This window comes from Bos mutus, chromosome 22, assembly GCF_027580195.1.
Source record: "Bos mutus isolate GX-2022 chromosome 22, NWIPB_WYAK_1.1, whole genome shotgun sequence".
Classification (NCBI taxonomy): domain Eukaryota; kingdom Metazoa; phylum Chordata; class Mammalia; order Artiodactyla; family Bovidae; genus Bos; species Bos mutus.
The window spans coordinates 70,388,703-70,406,404 of record NC_091638.1 but is presented as its reverse complement, the minus strand read 5'-3'; the positions used below and the strand labels follow the sequence as shown (position 1 = coordinate 70,406,404).

Here is a 17,702-nt window from a genome sequence, read left to right as displayed (position 1 = left end):
ATTGAACTTATATTCTTAAAGTCATTGTGCATTGTCTTGAGGATTACCTGTCCAGAATGGCCCTTGAGGAGCTTCTGGATAAAGTTGGTGGCCTGGGGAAATTCCAGATACTTCAGATGGCTTTAACTTTTCCTTTTTACATGATAGTAGTCTGTCACTCATTGCTGGAGAACTTCACTGCAGCCGTTCCTGGTCATCGCTGCTGGGTCCACATTCTTGATAATGCCATTGTCTCTGATAATGATACTGGGATCCTCAGCCCTGATGTCCTGCTGAGAATCTCCATCCCACTGGATTCAAACTTCAAGCCAGAGAAATGTCGTCACTTCCTCCATCCCCAGTGGCAGCTCCTTCACCTGAATGGGACCTTCCCCAACATGACTGACCTGGACACGGAGCCCTGTGTGGACGGCTGGGTGTTTGACCACAGTTTGTTCTCCTTCACCATCGTGACTGAGGTAAAGGCCCCATTTGCCTCTTGTCAGCATATGTTCTGGGTGTTTCAGTCAGTTCAGTTCAGTTACTCAGTCGTGTCCGACTCTTTGCGACCCCATGAACTGCAGCATGCCAGGCCTCCCTGTCCATCACCAACTCCCGCAGTCTACCCTGGGTGTTTTAGAAAAAAAGTCTAGGTGTTTAGAAAAACATAAAATAAGTGAGAGGTTGTTGCTGAGCCACGAAAGACCCCGGAGTTCTTGGCCTCCAGAGAAGAATTCAATCCAGGGCCAGAGACGAGGCTTGATCACTCAGAGCTTTTGTGTAATAGAGTTTTATTAAAGTATAAAAGGGATAGAGAAAGCTTCTGACATAGACATCAGAAGGGGGCAGAAAGAGTACCCCCCTGCTAGTCTTTAGCTGGATGTTATATAGTTACTAGCAGTCTGTTAATGAAAGAAAGAAAATGTCTCAAAACTCAGAGAATGGCACTAGGCCCCTCACCCACAAGATGCATTTTGAGATAATCTTGGCACCAGGTGAGTCATCCTGGGCCATAAAATAATTGACTTGAATCTTGAAGAAAGGCAGATTAGATTATACAAAAAGTTTCGTTTACATAGACTAGGAGAACAATGTCTGAATATAACATGGGTTTGAGTATAACATACTGGTTTGTCAAGTTGATTCTGAGCCTAAATCTGAGCTTTTAGGCGGAACCGACTGGAAGATAGAGTCCAGGGTAAATGCATAGTACATTAACATAGCTTAAGACAAACATTTCCATAAGAAAAATGCATTGGTTAGCTCAAGATTTGAGAAAAGTTAAGTTCAGGTGGAACCAGGTGTCATTATGGCAACACAGTATTTTAAGAGAAACCTCTTTTTAAATTTGTATGGAGAAGGGGAAAAAATATATCACTAGTTTGTTTCCTCCTGCCCCTTAAGAGAGAGATTAAAAAAAAAAAAATGTCTGACACTTGAAGCCTATTTCCTCTGTTTGGAGACCCCTGGCCTTCCTGCCTGTTACCCTCTCATAAGCATGGCTCAAATCTTCAGTTACTGAGTAGATAGTAACTTTCCTTCAATCTTTCAGCAAATGGTGATTATCTTTTTAACTGCCAAGCATTTACATTTCAATGGACACCAGTGAAATCAACCAACTAGGCATGAATTTTAGTACTGAAGAACTTTAAACCAAGTGTGAAGATAGATGATCAGACAAGGAAGTACCTGATACAATGTGTGAAAAATTATTCTTAGTCACTTGTTCTCAGCCTAGTTGCAAATTGGAAATATTTGCATTAATTAAAAAAATACTTGGGCTACTTGTCAGGGAAACAAATCAGAGTGTATTTCACTCTAAGTGCAAAATTCAGGCATCAGTATGAATTTTGGCTGCTGCTGCTACTGCTGAGTCGCTTCAGTCGTGTCCGACTCTGTGCGACCCCATAGACGGCAGCCCATTAGGCTCCTCTGTCCCCGGGATTCTCCAGGCAAGAATACTGGAGTAGGTTGCCATTTCCTTCTCCAATGCATGAAAGTGAAAGTGAAGTCACTCAGTCGTGCCCGACTCTTAGCGACCCCATGGACTGGAGCCTACCAGGCTCCTCCGTCCATGGGATTTTCCAGGCAAGAGTACTGGAGTGGGGTGCCATTGCCTTCTCCATGAATTTTGGCACCAGGTGCCAAAACCCTGGTGGCAAACCGCCCCCCCAACCCCAGTGTTTACAATGTGTGGCAAGGTTTGAGAACCACTGAGGTATGCTGTGCTAAGTGAATAGAAAGATTGATCTTGATGTAATCTAGAAGATTTAGTTGACAATTTCCAGAGAAAACCGTGCTTAAGTGACTTGAATGATACAGATGAGTAAATGTGGTAAAGGAAACCAGAGAGTGTGTTCACTGAGGGCTATCAGAGTGTTGATTACTGAGGGATTATAAGATTCTGTGGGACACCTCAGGGCTTCCCAGATGGTGCAGTGGTAAAGAATCTGCCTACCAATGCAGAAGATACAAGAGATGCAAGTTCAATCCCTGGGTCAGGGAGATCCCCTTGAGTAGGAAATGGCTAACCCACTCCAGTATTCTTGCCTGGAAAATTCCCCCAGATGAGCCTGGCTGGCTACAGTCCATGGGGTTGCTCAGTCCATGACTGAGCATGCAAGCATGTGAAGCTCCTCTGGGCTGATTTGCTTCTCTTCCAGTGGGACCTAGTATGTGATCATCAGTCACAGAAATCAATGGTTCAATCCCTATTCATGGCTGGAATGCTGGTGGGAAGCTTCATATATGGCCATCTCTCAGACAGGTGAGTTTCTCCAGATCACTGCTGCCCACAGTTTATGACAGCTTCATAAAGAAATCTTTATGAACTCCTCGCATATCCAATTTACACTGTGCTGGGTAGCCTTGGTTCCCAGGGAGCTGTAGATGGAAATTTAGGATAAGCTCATTGTGATGATGTCATTTTGTTGCCACAGATCTCTGTGTATTGGACACAGAAATGTCATCTCCACAAGATCTGGGGGATATTTCAGAACAGTGTTTAGAGGGGAGGTATCATAATACTTCATCTAGAAATATGAGGAAGAGTTACTTATCGGAAGCAAGAGGAAGTTGCTTCAAGACAGGAGTTTCAGCCTATTTCAAGACACAGATATAAAGAACAGCATTTCCGCCTTTGCCGTGGCTTCTGTGTTAAGTTCCCACTGGAATCAGTGAGCCAAAATCTTGTGGGTTCCCACCTTGATTGTTGTGCCTCACATGCACATGTGTGTGCTAAGTTGCTTCAGTCGTGTCTGACTGTGTGTGACCCTGTGGACTGTAGCCCACCAGGCTCCTCTGCCCATGGGATTCTCCAGGCAAGAATACTGAAGTGGGTTTGCCATTTTCTCCTCTAGGGGATTTTCCCAACCCAGGGATCGAAGTGGTGTCTCTTAAGTCTCCTGCATTGGCAGGCAGGTTCCCAGGTGCCACCTGGGAAGTTGTGCCTTGCATGCCTCATGTTTCTCACTGTAATTAGAAGGCATTTCTAGAAAACTTGGGTGCTTAGTGAAGTGGCCCTGAATTGCATTAAGAAATAATTGTGGTTATAATTTGGCCATTTGATCTCATGAAAAGGCTCTTTAGAGGTAATATTTGAAATCATATAAGGAAATTAATCTATAGACCTCAAGTGTCATAATTTCTGGTATGAGTGTTTTGGCTAATCCTGTGCCTGGCACTGTCCATCCTGAAGTAAGAGACAACCACGGCAGCTAGATACTCAAGTCTTTCATAGGTGGAATGGGAGACTCTAAGTAACCTTTATCCCCTACCTATAAGCCTAACATATTTAACCTTCTAGTGAAAATTGTGAATGCTGAATGTATCACCCTGAATGTAATTTGTAAACTATATCAGAGTATTCATGTTGACCAGTCTTATGACTGAACACTTTATAATGATTTGTGATAAAATGCTAATTGATCAGTTTTAGACACACATAGGGTAATAGGTTTTTTTCATTTTCTCTGAATAAATGGGATTATGACAGATGTCGAGAATAGAAAATTTGGTGAAGAAAAGGGAGATTTATAACTAACCTAAAGATTTTGAACTAAACATAGGCAAAAAGCTTCTTATAGCTAAGAAGAAGCATTATAGATTGACATAATCCCCAATTCTTTATTTTACTTTCATTGACTGTGCTTTTGTGGCCAAGGTCAATGTCCAGAATACTTCTTCATAGCAAAGCAAATGATCAACAAAAAGAAATGGAAACCTACAGAATGGGAAAAATATTTGCTAGCCTCATATCTGATAGATTTAATATCCAAAACATACAGGGGACTGCTGCAACTGATAGAAAAAACTCACAAATAACCTACTCAAAAATGGCAAAGGAATTCAATAGGTATTCCTCCATAGAAGACATGGAAATTGTTAACAGGAATATGAAAATGTGCTTAATTGCACTAATTATCAAGGAACTACAAGTCAAAACCACAATTATATATACCTTCATGCCTGTTTGGGTAGCTATTATATAAAAAAGTCATTGTTAAGACTGATGTCAGGGAGTTTTTCCTAGGATTTTTAGTGTTTCAGGGCTAATGTTTAAGTCTTTAACCCATTTTGAGTGAATTTTTTTTTGAATATTGTCAGTAGAGTGCAAATTCATACTCCTGCATGTTATCATTTCATTTTCCCAACATTATTATTGAAAACTTTTATTGTCCCCTCTTTAATATTATTGGTTTTTTTTTTTTTATCAAATAATATGTATCAAGGGTTAATTTCTTGAATCTTGGTTCTTTCTGTTGGTTTATGCATCTTTCTTAATGTCAGTACCATACCATTTTGATACCTATTGTTTTGTAGTATAGTTTGAAATCAGAAAGCAGGATGTTTCTACATTGGTTCTTTGTCAGGATTGACTTTGCTTTTGGGGGTCATTTGTGATTTCATATAGATTTTAGGATAGTTTTTTTCTATTTCTGTGAAAAATGTCATTGGAATTTTAATAAGGATGGCATAATTGTAGATGGGGCTTCCTTTGTAGCTCAGTTGGTAAAGAATCTACCTGCAGTGCAGGAGACCCAGTTTTGACTCCTGAATTGGAATCCTAGAGAAGGAAATGGCAATCCACTCCAGTATTCTTGCCTGGAGAATCCCATGGACAGAGGAGCTTGGAGGGCTACGGTTGGTGGGGTTGCAAGAATCAGACACAACTTAGCGACTAAACAACTACCAACCAATCTATAGATGGCTTTGCATAGTATGTGCATTTTGACAATACTAATTTTCCAGTCCATGAGTATGGGTTATCTTTCCATTTATTTGTATCGTCTTCAAGTTCTTTCATCAAAGTCTTGTTTTGAGTGTCCAGATCTATATCATCTCCTTGGTTAAATTTATTGTTGTTGTTCAGTCGCTCAGTCATGTCTGACTCTTTGCAACCCCATGGACTGCAGCACACCAGGCTTCCCTGTCCATCACCAACTCCCAGAGCTTGCTCAAACTCATGTCCATTGAGTCAGTGATGCCATCCAACCATCTCATCCTCTGTCATCCCCTTGTCCTCCTGTCTTCAATCTTTCCCAGCATCAGGGTCTTTTCCAATAAGTCAGCTCTTTGCATCAGGTGGCCAAATTAATATATGACTTTATCTACTTGTTTTAAGGGCCTCCAAGATGGCTCAGCAGTAAAGAATCCGCCTGCCAATGCAGGAGGTGCAGGAGAGGTGGGTTCAGTCCCTGAGTTGAGAAGATCCCCTGGAGCAGGAAATGGCAACCCACTCCTGGGAAAAATTTTTACCTGGGAAATTCCATGGACAGAGGAGCCTGGTGGGCTACAGTCCATGGTGTTGCAAAGAGTTGGACACGACTGTGGAAACAGTGTCAGACTTTATTTTTTGGGGCTCCAAAATCACTGCAGATGGTGATTGCAGCCATGAAATTAAAGGACACTTACTCCTTGGAAGGAAAGTTATGACCAACCCAGATAGCATATTAAAAAGCAGAGACATTACTTTGCCAACAAAGGTCCGTCTAGTCAAGGCTATGGTTTTTCCAGGGGTCATGTATGGTTGTGAGAGTTGGACTGTGAAGAAAGCTGAGTGCTGAAGAATTGATGCTTTTGAACTGTGGTGTTGGAGAAGACTCTTGAGAGTCCCTTGGACTGCAAGGAGATCCAACAAGTCCATCCTAAATTAGGAGATCAGTCCTGGGTGTTCATTGAAAGGACTGATGCTGAAGCTGAAACTCCAATACTTTGGCCACCTGATGCGAAGAGTTGACTCATTGGAAAAGACTCTGATGCTGGGAGGGATTGGGGGCAGGAGGAGAAGGGGATGGCGGAGGATGAGATGGCTGGATGACATTACCAACTCAATGGGCATGAGTTTGAGCAAACTCTGGGAGATAGCGACGGATAAGGAAACCTGACAAGCTGCAGTCCACGGGGTCACAAAGAGTAGGACATGATTGAGAGACTGAACAACAAGTCCTCCTACCAGCCATGGGGGACTGTTTCCTTCACATATGCCCCAGGACTGGGACTCCCAATCTGTGGCCTGACCTGCTCAGTCCCCAGGGTAGGTGTCCTCCTATGTAATCTCACTTTTCCTCTGAGTCCTCTCCCAGGAGTGCAAGTCCGGACCTGATTGTGTTTCTTTCCTTCCTATCTGATTACATGTGTATCTTACATCCTTGGTTTACGTAAGTCATTCTGCCAGTTTCCGGTTAGTTTCAGTGAGAATTTTTCCATATATAGATTTTTTTTTTAATTAAAAAAATTTTTTTGGCTGTGTTGTGTCTTCGTTGCTGCATGCGGGCTTTCTCTAGTTGCGGTGAGTGGGGGCTACTCTTTATTGTGGTGCTCAGGCTTCTCATCGCAGTGACTTCCCTTGTTGCAGAGCACAGGCTCTAGGCCCATGGGCTTCAGTAGCTGTGGCGCATGAGCTTAGTTGCTCCATGGCATGTGGAATCTTCCCAGACTAGGTAGGGATCGAACCCTTGTCCTCCTGCACCGGCAGGTGGATTCTTATCCACTGCACCACCAAGGAAGTCTGTAGATGTATTTATGTGTTAATGGGGGAAGGTAAACTCCATATCCTTTTACTGCATCATCCAGACCTTTTCCCAGGGTTATGGTGGTCTTATATTCTGCTTTCCCCTGGAGAAGGGAATGGCTACCCACTTCAGTATTCCTGCCTGGAGAATTCCATGACCAGAGAGCCTCATGGGCTTCAGTCTATGGGGTCGCAAAGAGTCTAACACAACTGAGTGACTAACACTTTCACTTCATATTCTGTTCTAAAGCACATTGCTTGAGGCTTATAAATTCAGATTCAACAAAGACTGACCCTTAAATAAACCTTCAACAACTTTGAGTATTGATCCACTGATCTTCTGCATCAGTTTAACCTTGCCTGTCTGGTCCTAGAGACCCAAGTACACTTTTAGCTCTCTTGTGTTCTGGACGCTGTACAGACTCTCTACCATGCTAAATACATATGTTAGTACAATGGGAGCTTGTAGTATATTACAGTTTCCAACACTGTAATTTATTTTATATGAAATATCACTTGGTGTCAAAGTCCAAGTGATTAGAGGATAAAGTTTTGGTATTCTTAGTGTATATTGCAGACAAGGAGTACTACTTTGAGGAGATCTCCACTGTTGATTTAGCTTCTGAGTTTTCAAGCTTTTCAGGTACAAAGAATCACTTGGAATCTAGAAAGATAGTACTGATGAACCTATTTGCAGGATAGCAATGGAGACACAGACAGAGAATGGACTGTGGACACAGTGAAGGAAGGAACAGGTGGGACGAATTGAGAGAGTAGCCTGAAAACATATATATTACCATTTGTAAAATAGAGAACCAGTGGGAATTTGCTGTGTGACACAGAGAGCTCAACCCAGTGCTCTGTGACAACCTAGAGGGGTGGGATGGGGTGGGAGATGGGAGGGAGGTTCAAGAGGGAGGGGACATATGTATGACGGTGGCTGATTCATGCTGATGTATGGCAGAAACCAGCACAGTATTGTAAAGCAATGATCTCCCAATAAACAATGTAAAAAATTAGTAAAATAAAAAACCAAATCATAAAAAAGGACAAAACCATTATGAACATTAAAAAAAATTCTCTAAATTTCAGAGTAGGCTTTATTTTTACCGCAGGTTGCTATTGCTCTCACAATCTAATCTGCCTCTCTGTTTCTTAGGTTTGGGCGCAAATTGATTCTTAGGTGCTGTTTGCTCCAGCTCGCCATCTCTGGGATCTGTGCAGCCTTTGCTCCCACCTTCCTCATTTACTGCTTGCTACGCTTCTGGTCAGGCTGTTCTGCTGTGGCCATTGTGTCAAATAACAGTATGCTCAGTAAGTCGACAGTTTTAGTCTTTTCCATTTTCCAAGTCTGGAAATTGGCCTTGAAATTTCACACTTACCTGACAATAATATCCCAATTGGATTTTCTTTCAGTTGTAGCGTGGGTAAGGGCCCAGTCAAAAGCCACGGTAATAACACTGATAGCTTGTGCCCTTAGTATTGGACAGATGATGCTGGGAGGACTGGCTTTTGTCTTTCGAGAGTGGTGCACCCTGCAGCTGGTGGTGTCTGTACCTTTCTTTGTCTTCTTTCTCTCCTCAAGAGAGAGAGCCTTCTCTCTCACTCTCTTATGGGAACCTGGGATGAAAATGCATATTGTATCTAAATATATTCATTTTTTAATTCCTTAGACCCTTTTTTATTGTTTGAACTTAAAAACCCTTGTCTATCATCTGTTACTCTGTGCAATTTGTGAAATAGAACATTGACTAACCGTGACCCTTCTCCTGGGAGTTCTCGGTATTTTCTGCCGTCTTTCTTCATAGTCTTACTTAGTATAGTGGTTGGAGGGTTATTCTGACATGATTTTTGTTAATATAAAATATAGACTCAGATATTTTGAAAAGAAGTAACTTTAATTCTTTTTTTTTGATTTTGGAATGAACCTGGTTATGGTAAAATTTTCCATGATTTTCATTTTTGTAGGTGAATTGAATAAAGGGAAGACGCAACAACTTTATTCATAGAATAATCTGACAAAATAGCCATGTTCTTTCTCCAGTACTAATAATTGGCATGCAGGTTGGGTGACTTACATCCTGTGTTCACCAGTTCCTTAAATAATTTTAGCAAACATTTATTTATGGATAACTTGGTCCCCACACTTAAAATCAGTCTAGGGAGAATTAAATTTAGGAGATCACAGAGAGATGACTACAGATTTTATATAGAGATATGAGTTCAGGGAGAAAGGGAATGTGATCCATGTCAGACTCATTTTTTTTTTAATGATGCAATTTTATTTATTTACTATTTTTAAACTTTTTAGTTTGTATTGAGGAATAGCAAATTAACAAACAATGTTGTGATAGTTTCAGGTGAACAGTGAAGGAACTCAGCCATACATATCAATTTTCTCCCAAACTCCCCTCCCATCCAGGCTGTCACATAACATTGAGCAGAGTTCTTTGTGCTATACAGACTCATTTGTTGTGTTATTCCATATTCAAAACAACCCTACAAGGAAGCTGACAGTGCTGTTCCATTTTATTGATGAGAAAACTGAGGCAGATATAAAGAAGTAGTTATTAATTGGTATTAGTAATTGGGTTATTAGTTATCAACATAACTGGTAGTGTCAGGAGTACCTGCAATCACTGTTAGGCTTTACGCTGACATATTTGGGGCTTCTTTTCAAAAAGAATGTATACTGTAAATATATATAACATGCACAAAGTTGCTAGATCCCATGCCAGGGTTTGGAAGGAAATTATGCATATCAGGGATAAACTTAAACTTCATAAGTTTTCTGTAAATTCTCCTGATGAGTGAGCAGAGGCAATTTAACTCCAAGTCTGTGTCCCTTACTAGTACTACAAGTTTCAAGTGCACTGCAGTCACTCTCATTTCCTCCTAGTATTTGTGAAATAGATCTGGAATTTCTATTCCTAAACCAACAAGTGAAGCGGTGGATTTTGGACAGAAGGCAAAATGCATCTGTTGTCAATAATCATATGACATATAACAAGAGAGAGCTGACTGCACTTGTGACTGCACCTTTCATCAGGTGGCTGGTGGAATCTGCTCGGTGGCTGATTATCACCAATAAACCAGATGAGGGCTTAAAGGGACTTCGAATAGTTGCACACAGAAATGGAATGAAGAATGCTGAAGCAACCCTGAACATGGAGGTGAGCAGGGAAGAGGAGGTGGTTATTGGGTTGGAGGGAAGGAATAAACTGATACTTGCCTTCTCCTTATTGAGATACACAAACCCTTTTCTAACAAGGACGGCTAGTTGAGAATGCAAGCTCAGTTCCCTGGCCTTTCATGGCCATCTCATGAAAAGAAGCTTTGCCCACTGTACAACTAATTCCTTTAGTTCACTTCCTGTAGGCTGTGTACTATAGTGGATGCCCTGCCCTCCTCCATGGCCTCATTTTCAAATTTTCATTGTTCAAATTCAAAATTTCAATGTTCATTAATTTCCTGGAGTCTCCCTTAACTCCCTACATCCTCCTTCGTATCACATTCACACCCATGATTACATATGCAATACGCTACACTACGAAGAAAGGGAGCATATCTCTTCTATCCTATTGGTTGCCAATGCTCATCACAATACCTGGCACTATATTGGCAAGTGATTCGTGTTTGTTGTTGCTAAAGGGTTTGAGAGCAACCATGCAGGAGCAGCTGGAGGCAGCACAGACCAAAACAACTGTGTTTGACTTGTTCCGTACACCCAACCTGCGTAAAAGGATCTGTCTCCTGTCATTTGCGAGGTGGGCTTCACACAGCACATGATGGTGTTCAAAGAGAGGGGACATAAATCTGTTTATTTCAAAGGTTATAGCACTGTTGTGAGAAGGAGGCAGTGATTTGGGGATAAAAGGTGAAGAAAACACACCAAGTAATTGCTATTTTTGGAGGTAGTTGAAGGATTATGAAAGACTCACACGAAACTCATAATAAAATGAAGAGTTAGAAAAATAGACAAATGGGATGTGATTAAACTTACAAGTTTTGCATTGCAAAGGAAACTATAAATAAAATGAAAAGACAGCCTACAGAATAGAAGAAAATATTTGCAAATGATATAACAACAGGGGATTAATTTTCAAAATAGACAAATAACTTTTACACCTTAATATAAAAAAAAATCCAATTGAAAAATGAGCAAAAGATTTAAATATATCGTTTTCCAAAGAAGACACATAGATAGCCAACAGCCACATTAAAAGATGCTCAACTTTGCTAATTATTATAGAAATGCAAACCAAAGCTACAATGAGGTATTGCCTCACACAAGCCATAATGTTCATCATCAAAAAGTCTACAAATAATAAATGCTGGAGAGGGTGTGGAGAAAAGGGAAACCTTCTACACTGTTGATGGGATTATAAATTGGTGCAGACACTATAGAGAACAGTATGGAGGCTACTTAAAAAACTGAAGGTAGAGTTATCATAGGATCTAGCAATCTCACTCCTGGGCATGTATCCAAACAAAGCTCTAAAGATACATGCATCCCAAAGTTCATGGTGGCACTACTTATAATAATTAAGACATGGAAGCAACCTAAGTGTCCATCGACAAATGGATAGAGATGATGTGGTATGTGTGTGTACATATTTCTAGCAACGTGGATGGACCTAGAGATTACCACACTAAGTAAAGTAAGTCAAAGACAAGCATCATGATGTCACTTATTTGACAAATCTAAAAAACTGATACATATGAACTCATTTACAAAACAAAAAATAGACTCACAAGCATAGAAAACAAATGTATGGTTATCAAAGGGGAAAGGTATGGGGAGGGGTAAATTAGGAGTTTGAGATTAACACATACACACTGCTACATATAACATAGATAATCAACAATGACCTACTGTATAGCACAAGGAACTCTACTCAATAATCTGTATTTAACCTATAATGGAATATCAGACTCTTTTGAGACCCCATGAACTGTAGCCCCCTAGGCTCCTCTGTCCATGGGATTTCACAGGCAAGAGTACTGGAATGGGTTGCCATTTCCTCCTCTAGGGGATCTTTCCAACCCAGGGCTTGAACCCATGTGTCTTGTGTCTTCTGCATTGCCTAGAGGATTCTTTTACCACTTATATATTATCATGTAATTATTTATGTTAACTTTAAAATTATGACCTTAAAAGGAGGAATTATACAAATCAGACTGTCTTTTTTTTCAACCTTGACCATTGGCTGCCTGGGTCAACATAATCAACTGCAGCACTGGGCTCTAATCTCATGGCTTGTGTTTCTCCTCTTTTGTTCATTACAGATTTGCAAACACAGTACCCTATTTTGGCATCTTTATGAATCTACAGCACTTTGGGAGCAATATATTCCTGTTCCAGGTCATCTTTGGAGCTCTCACTATCTCAGCTCGATGTTTTGCACTCCTAGTACTGAATCACATGGGCCGTCGACTAACCCAGATGCTTCTCATGTTCCTTGTGGGACTTTTCATTTTGGCCAACATGTTTGTGCCCCAAGGTGAGAGAATACTGGAATTTGGGGAAAGGGAAGTGTCTTTTTCATGTCCTTTAAGGATTGCATTAGCCCTACTTATCCAAAGCTAGGAATAAAGAGAAGCCCCAATATTGGCTTACTAAGTATTCCAACAAACATTAGAAGTCCTGCTACTAGGTTGTTGGGAAAAAGAGCCAAAGGTCCATAAGGGTAGCTTTGGCATATCTTCACCTTCCTCACATTTTGGAAGTATCTGGAAACCGGCACCATTTATTCTGAACAGTTCCTCTAGGAGAGCATTTGTTCACCTGCGCTTCACCCATTTGGGACTTCCCAGGTGGCGCTAGTGGTAAACAAAACAAAACAAAACAAAACAAAAAACACCCCAAAAAACCCGCCTGTCAGTGTGGGAGACAAAGGAGATGCAGGTTCGATCCCTCGTTTGGGAAGATCCCCTGGAGGAGAGCATGCCAACCCACTCCAGTATTCTTGCCTGGAGAATCTTCCTGGAATGAGGAGCCTGGTGGGCTACAGTCCACAGGGTTGCAAAAAGTGGAACGTGACTGAAGTGACATAGGACATTGCCCGCTCTCACTTTTAAAAACAAGCATGGAGGGGTGAGGCCTTGCAATTATATCCCAGGTGAGGACATAGAATGGTCACTCCCCTGTCAGGGCTCTTCATTACCAACTTTGATGACTGGTCTAGTTCCTCACCTCTATGTTCCGCGTGTGAGTGTGATGTTAAGTCATCATGACTACAGCTCTTGCTTATAAGAGTCTCCCAGGTAATGAAAAAAATTCCTCTTTAAAAAAAAAAAAAGTGAATGTCTGTACAGTTGGAACTAGGATTTAAGATTTAAATTCTTGTCCATTTCCTGTTAGATTAACTTTATAAGTTAACAAAATGATGCTATGTAACGATTTGTGGTTGTTTAGTTGCTAAGTCATGTCTGACAGTTTGCAAACCCTTGGACTGTAGCCCTCCAGGCCCCTCTGTCGGTGGGATTTCCCAAGCAAGAATACTGGAGGGGGTTGCCATTTCCTTCTCTAGGGGATCTTCCTGACTCAGGGATTGAACTCAAGTCTCCCGAATCACAGGTGGATTCCTTACCGCTGAGCCACTAGGGAAGCCTATGTAACAATTAGGAGAACCTTAGTGGGCACAATGATTCACATTGCACAATGCAGGAATGTGCTTCACAGCCTTAGAGATGAGTGGACTTTGCTCCTCAGAATATCATTAGTAATGCCTGATTACTCTCTTACAAGAGAGTTCTGTCCAATATACAATGCTATAATTAGATTTCCTTTCATAGTGTGTAGAATACAGATTCCCTGAACATTTTTTCATTTGTTCCCAAATTCTGAAATTTTTTTCCCCACCAAATAGAAGTTTCCATTCTTGGTTCCTCGTGTCTAACATTGATGTAGATCTGGCTTCTCTTCAGCCTGTCCACTAACAGCAGTCCTGTTTTATTACTCCCTGGTGTCATACTTACCCCATGTCAATGCTGCATCTGCTCTAGGTTGACTGAGTCTTTTAGGTTTACCTGGAACTTCCCCTTTCCCCCCTTTTTTAATGAAAATCCCACACTGCTAAGACCTCCTAATTCCAGGAAAACCAGGAAATCCTGCACTTGAATTGGAAGGTCTTCCAGGTTAGAGCTGAGTCTTAGACTCAGCAATCATCCACATGACAGTTCTACCTTCTACAATAAGGATATAGTGAGCACTGGACAGAATAAGTAAAAGCAAATTTCCACCAGACTCACCTTTTCTTCTGATTCGTTGGCAAATCTCAGCTATGCACAGAGAGTTGCTATAATTAATTCAGATAGTTTCATGTACTTTTAACCACCTATGTTGATAATGTTATATTTCTCACGTTGTTAGCTGTTCTATGCTCCCTGCCATTGTACAGTTTTCTATAATATATTTAAAAAATGCAATTAACCTATAAGGCTGTTTTTTTTTTTCTGACTAAATTTGGTGGATGCTGATTCCTTCAATGCAGATTTCTTAGTCTCCCTGCTCTTTGTTTCTCCAGAAATGCAGACCCTACGTTTGACTTTGGCAAGTGTGGGAATGGGCTGTGTTGCTGCTGCTGTCTCCAGTAATTCTGTCCATAACTCTGAACTCATGCCCACTCTCCTCAGGTAAAATACTTTGTGGATGCTCTGCCAGGGCCCCAAATAGGGCTTTCCCAGGTAATTGATCAGGAGTAATCAAGATAAGGGAGAAGGCGATGGCACCCCACTCCAGCACTCTTGCCTGGAAAATCCCATGGACGGAGGAGCCTGCTAGGCTGCGGTCCATGGGGCCGCTGAGAGTCGGACATGACTGAGCGACTTCACTTTCACTTTTCACTTTCATGCATTGGAGAAGGAAATGGCAACCCACTCCAGTGTTCTTGCCTGGAGAATCCCAGGGACAGGGGAGCCGGGTGGGCTGCCGTCTATGGGGTTGCACAGAGTCAGACACGACTGAAGTGACTTAGCATAGCATACTTAGCATAGCAATCAAGATAAGATCTGTTAACTAGAAAGCATTTATTTGTAATCATAATAGTAACAATATATTAACAACAGTTACCCAAAGTTTATTGAAGAAATGGACGGCATGCCGTGTACTGTGTTAAGCAGTACTTCAGTGTCTGTCTCATTAATCTTTTGGACCACTTGTCATGGTAGTTGCAATGCATTAACGTACTGTTTAAAATGATGAAAAAGGGGTTTTAACACACTTTGATCTTGACAAAGCTAGAATCACAGAACAGATCTCAAAAACAAATATCTTTCATCAAACTCATGTATGTAATAACTGTGTTTTATGTCTTCCATTACAATGTCAAAGTGGGCTTCTCTGGTGGCTCAGCTGTAAAGAATCTGCCTGCAGTGCAAGAAGTGCAGAAGATGCGAGTTTGATCCCTGAGTCAGGAAGATCCCCTGGAGGAGGACATGGCAACCCACTCCAACATTCTTGCCTGGAGAATCTCCTGAACAGAGAAGCCTGGCAGGCTACAGACCCTAGGGTTGCAAAGAGTCGGACACAACTGAAGCAACTTAACATGCATAATGTCAAAGTAGTAGATTATAAATTACATGTATGGGATTTTTTTTACTGAATTATTATGCATTTTCCTCTTTTACCCTTCAGAGCAAAAGCTTCAGGATTAAATATGATGGCTAGTAGGTGTGGGGCAGCACTGGCTCCCCTGCTGATGACTGTAGTGGTGTATCTACCCACTCTGCCCTGGATCATCTATGGAGTGTGTCTTATCCTTGCTGGTCTTCTCATCCTTCTTCTACCCGAAACCAGAAATATGCCTCTGCTTGACACCATCCAGGATGTGGAAAATAAGTAACTTTCTACCACCCCCTGGGAGGGACTGTGTGTTTTGGATCTGTGGGTGAGAAAGGCAACATACCGAGTAGGTCCCTCAGATCACTGGGGAGGCTGAGCCTTGCCTGGGATCCTCCCATCTTGAGCCATTGCCTTCATGAATGGCAATATCATTTCTATCCACTGTGAGGTCCAGTCTAGACTGCAGAGATCCTCTCTGCCCTGTTCTCAATGGTAGCTTTAGTGCTGAAGAGACAATAATTAGCTCTATTGTGAGGGAACATCCTACCTGCCCTCACGAGAGACACACATTTCTGATGGTGTTTCATGGTCCTCAGATCCATAAGTGTTAACGTCTCTCTTTGAAAATATATTAGAGAGATAAATCTTGTGTTGGTGCCTGTAAGATTAGGCAATTTTGCTGCCATAAATAATGAAAATATTGAGGATAGGGAAAATAAGAAACTGGTAAAAGATACTTTTAATTTAATTTAATTTTTTAACTTTACTTTTTAAAAAATAAAAATGGTATATTAGTCACCTAGAGCTTTCATAATAAAATTCCACAAACTGAGTTACTTAACAGACATTTATTATCGCATGGCTCTGGAGCCTGGAATTCTGAGCTCAAGTTGTTGGCAGGGCCATGCTTCCTCTGAAACCTCTAGGGATGATCTGTTCCAGGTCTCTCCTGGCTTCTGGTATTAATAGTCCCTTGGCTTGTGGCAGCATATTTCAATCTACACATGGATCTCCCTGGCACGCCTGCCTGTCTTAATGTTCCTTTTACATAAGGACACTATCCTATTGGATAAGTAACCAATCTTACTCCAATATGACCTCATCTTAATCATATTGACAACAGTCCTGTTTCACATTTGGAAATCTTCCTAAGATTCTGAGTGTTAAATACTGAGATACTTCAATATATGAAATTTTAGGATGGATGCAATTAAATACATAACATATGGGAAATCCCTTAAGATTTTCAATCCACTTCTTGATTTTGCAAAGGTGTCATTGGCCAAAGATTTAAAGAGACCAAGTGAGAGCAGCAACTTTTAAAACTGTTTTCTTGGGTCTGCAGAGTCCACACAGCCTTTTCCAGCATGAGTGTCAATCCCGTATATTTTACTGAATCTAAAAAAGATGATGTGAGAGGATCAGTTTGTGCATGGAGAGCACACAGACTTATTTTTTTTTCTTGTTTTTATTTGCTGATTGGTTGGTTGATTGGTTGTTTCTGTTTTGCTTTTCCAGCAAAAAACTCTCAAGGGAAGTAAATGAAAAAGATTGCTACATAAAAGTGACAAAATTTTAAGGTGCTTTCATAAGCTGACTGGTAAGGAAAAGAAAAATATGAAGAAAAAAAAATGGGGGTTTTCCTTTATATATAGAAACTAGCAAGAAAATATACTAGAAAAATGAATCTCATTTACAATTATGGCATTACTTTGCACATAAACACATAACTTGAGGGAACATGTAACCCTTGCACAATCTAATATTTTGAGGCAGTAGTTTGAAAAAGTTTTGAACTTACCAATAAATTATTAACAGGGAAAACGATTCAGAAATAGAGGAATGTCATGTAATTAGGACGTGGCTGGTTGATGTATACAAGTAGAATAATTGAAAACATTGCCTGAATAATCACGCAAAAAATCCTATTATTTTATGCCTGTTGTGCTCTTATGTACCCTCTTTACCTGAGAAAATATTTTCAGAGTAATTAATGAACTCTTCAAAATTAGTACCCCTCTTTCCCAATAAAAATTAAAACGTACAAAACTCCTGAACAAGTGAAAATATATCAAACTATGTAGCAGAAGAAGGCAGAGTTGGTAACCGGGACTAACTTTGGTTGAGACCACTTTCCATGGCGAG

At 40.9% G+C, this 17,702-nt stretch overlaps 1 protein-coding gene across 2 annotated transcripts; it reads left to right on the top strand.

Annotated features, from left to right (window-relative positions):
• Positions 1-56: 56 nt before the first annotated feature.
• On the top strand, positions 57-17,136 carry LOC102276212 (solute carrier family 22 member 10). 2 transcript variants are annotated; one of them, XM_005904859.2, is made up of 10 exons: positions 57-458; positions 2,643-2,746; positions 8,151-8,305; positions 8,408-8,573; positions 10,038-10,164; positions 10,643-10,758; positions 12,281-12,495; positions 14,521-14,629; positions 15,630-15,833; positions 17,076-17,136. In XM_005904859.2, exons 1-10 carry the CDS (start codon positions 57-59, stop codon positions 17,134-17,136), a joined length of 1,659 nt encoding a protein of 552 aa, XP_005904921.1. The 2 variants fall into 2 exon arrangements, with proteins under 2 accessions (XP_005904921.1, XP_005904922.1); XM_005904860.2 differs by having other exon boundaries at positions 8,408-8,581; positions 10,046-10,164.
• Positions 17,137-17,702: the final 566 nt, after the last annotated feature.

What these genes read in the sequence shown, in the direction of transcription:
- LOC102276212 (XM_005904859.2), top strand. Translation starts at nt 57, where the DNA reads ATGGCCCTTGAGGAGCTTCTGGATAAAGTTGGTGGCCTGGGGAAATTC. An exon ending in TATGGCCATCTCTCAGACAG is followed by an intron (nt 2,747 to 8,150) that starts GTGAGTTTCTCC and finishes TCTGTTTCTTAG; the next exon opens with GTTTGGGCGCAAATTGATTC. An exon ending in ATCCAGGATGTGGAAAATAA is followed by an intron (nt 15,834 to 17,075) that starts GTAACTTTCTAC and finishes TTGCTTTTCCAG; the next exon opens with CAAAAAACTCTCAAGGGAAG.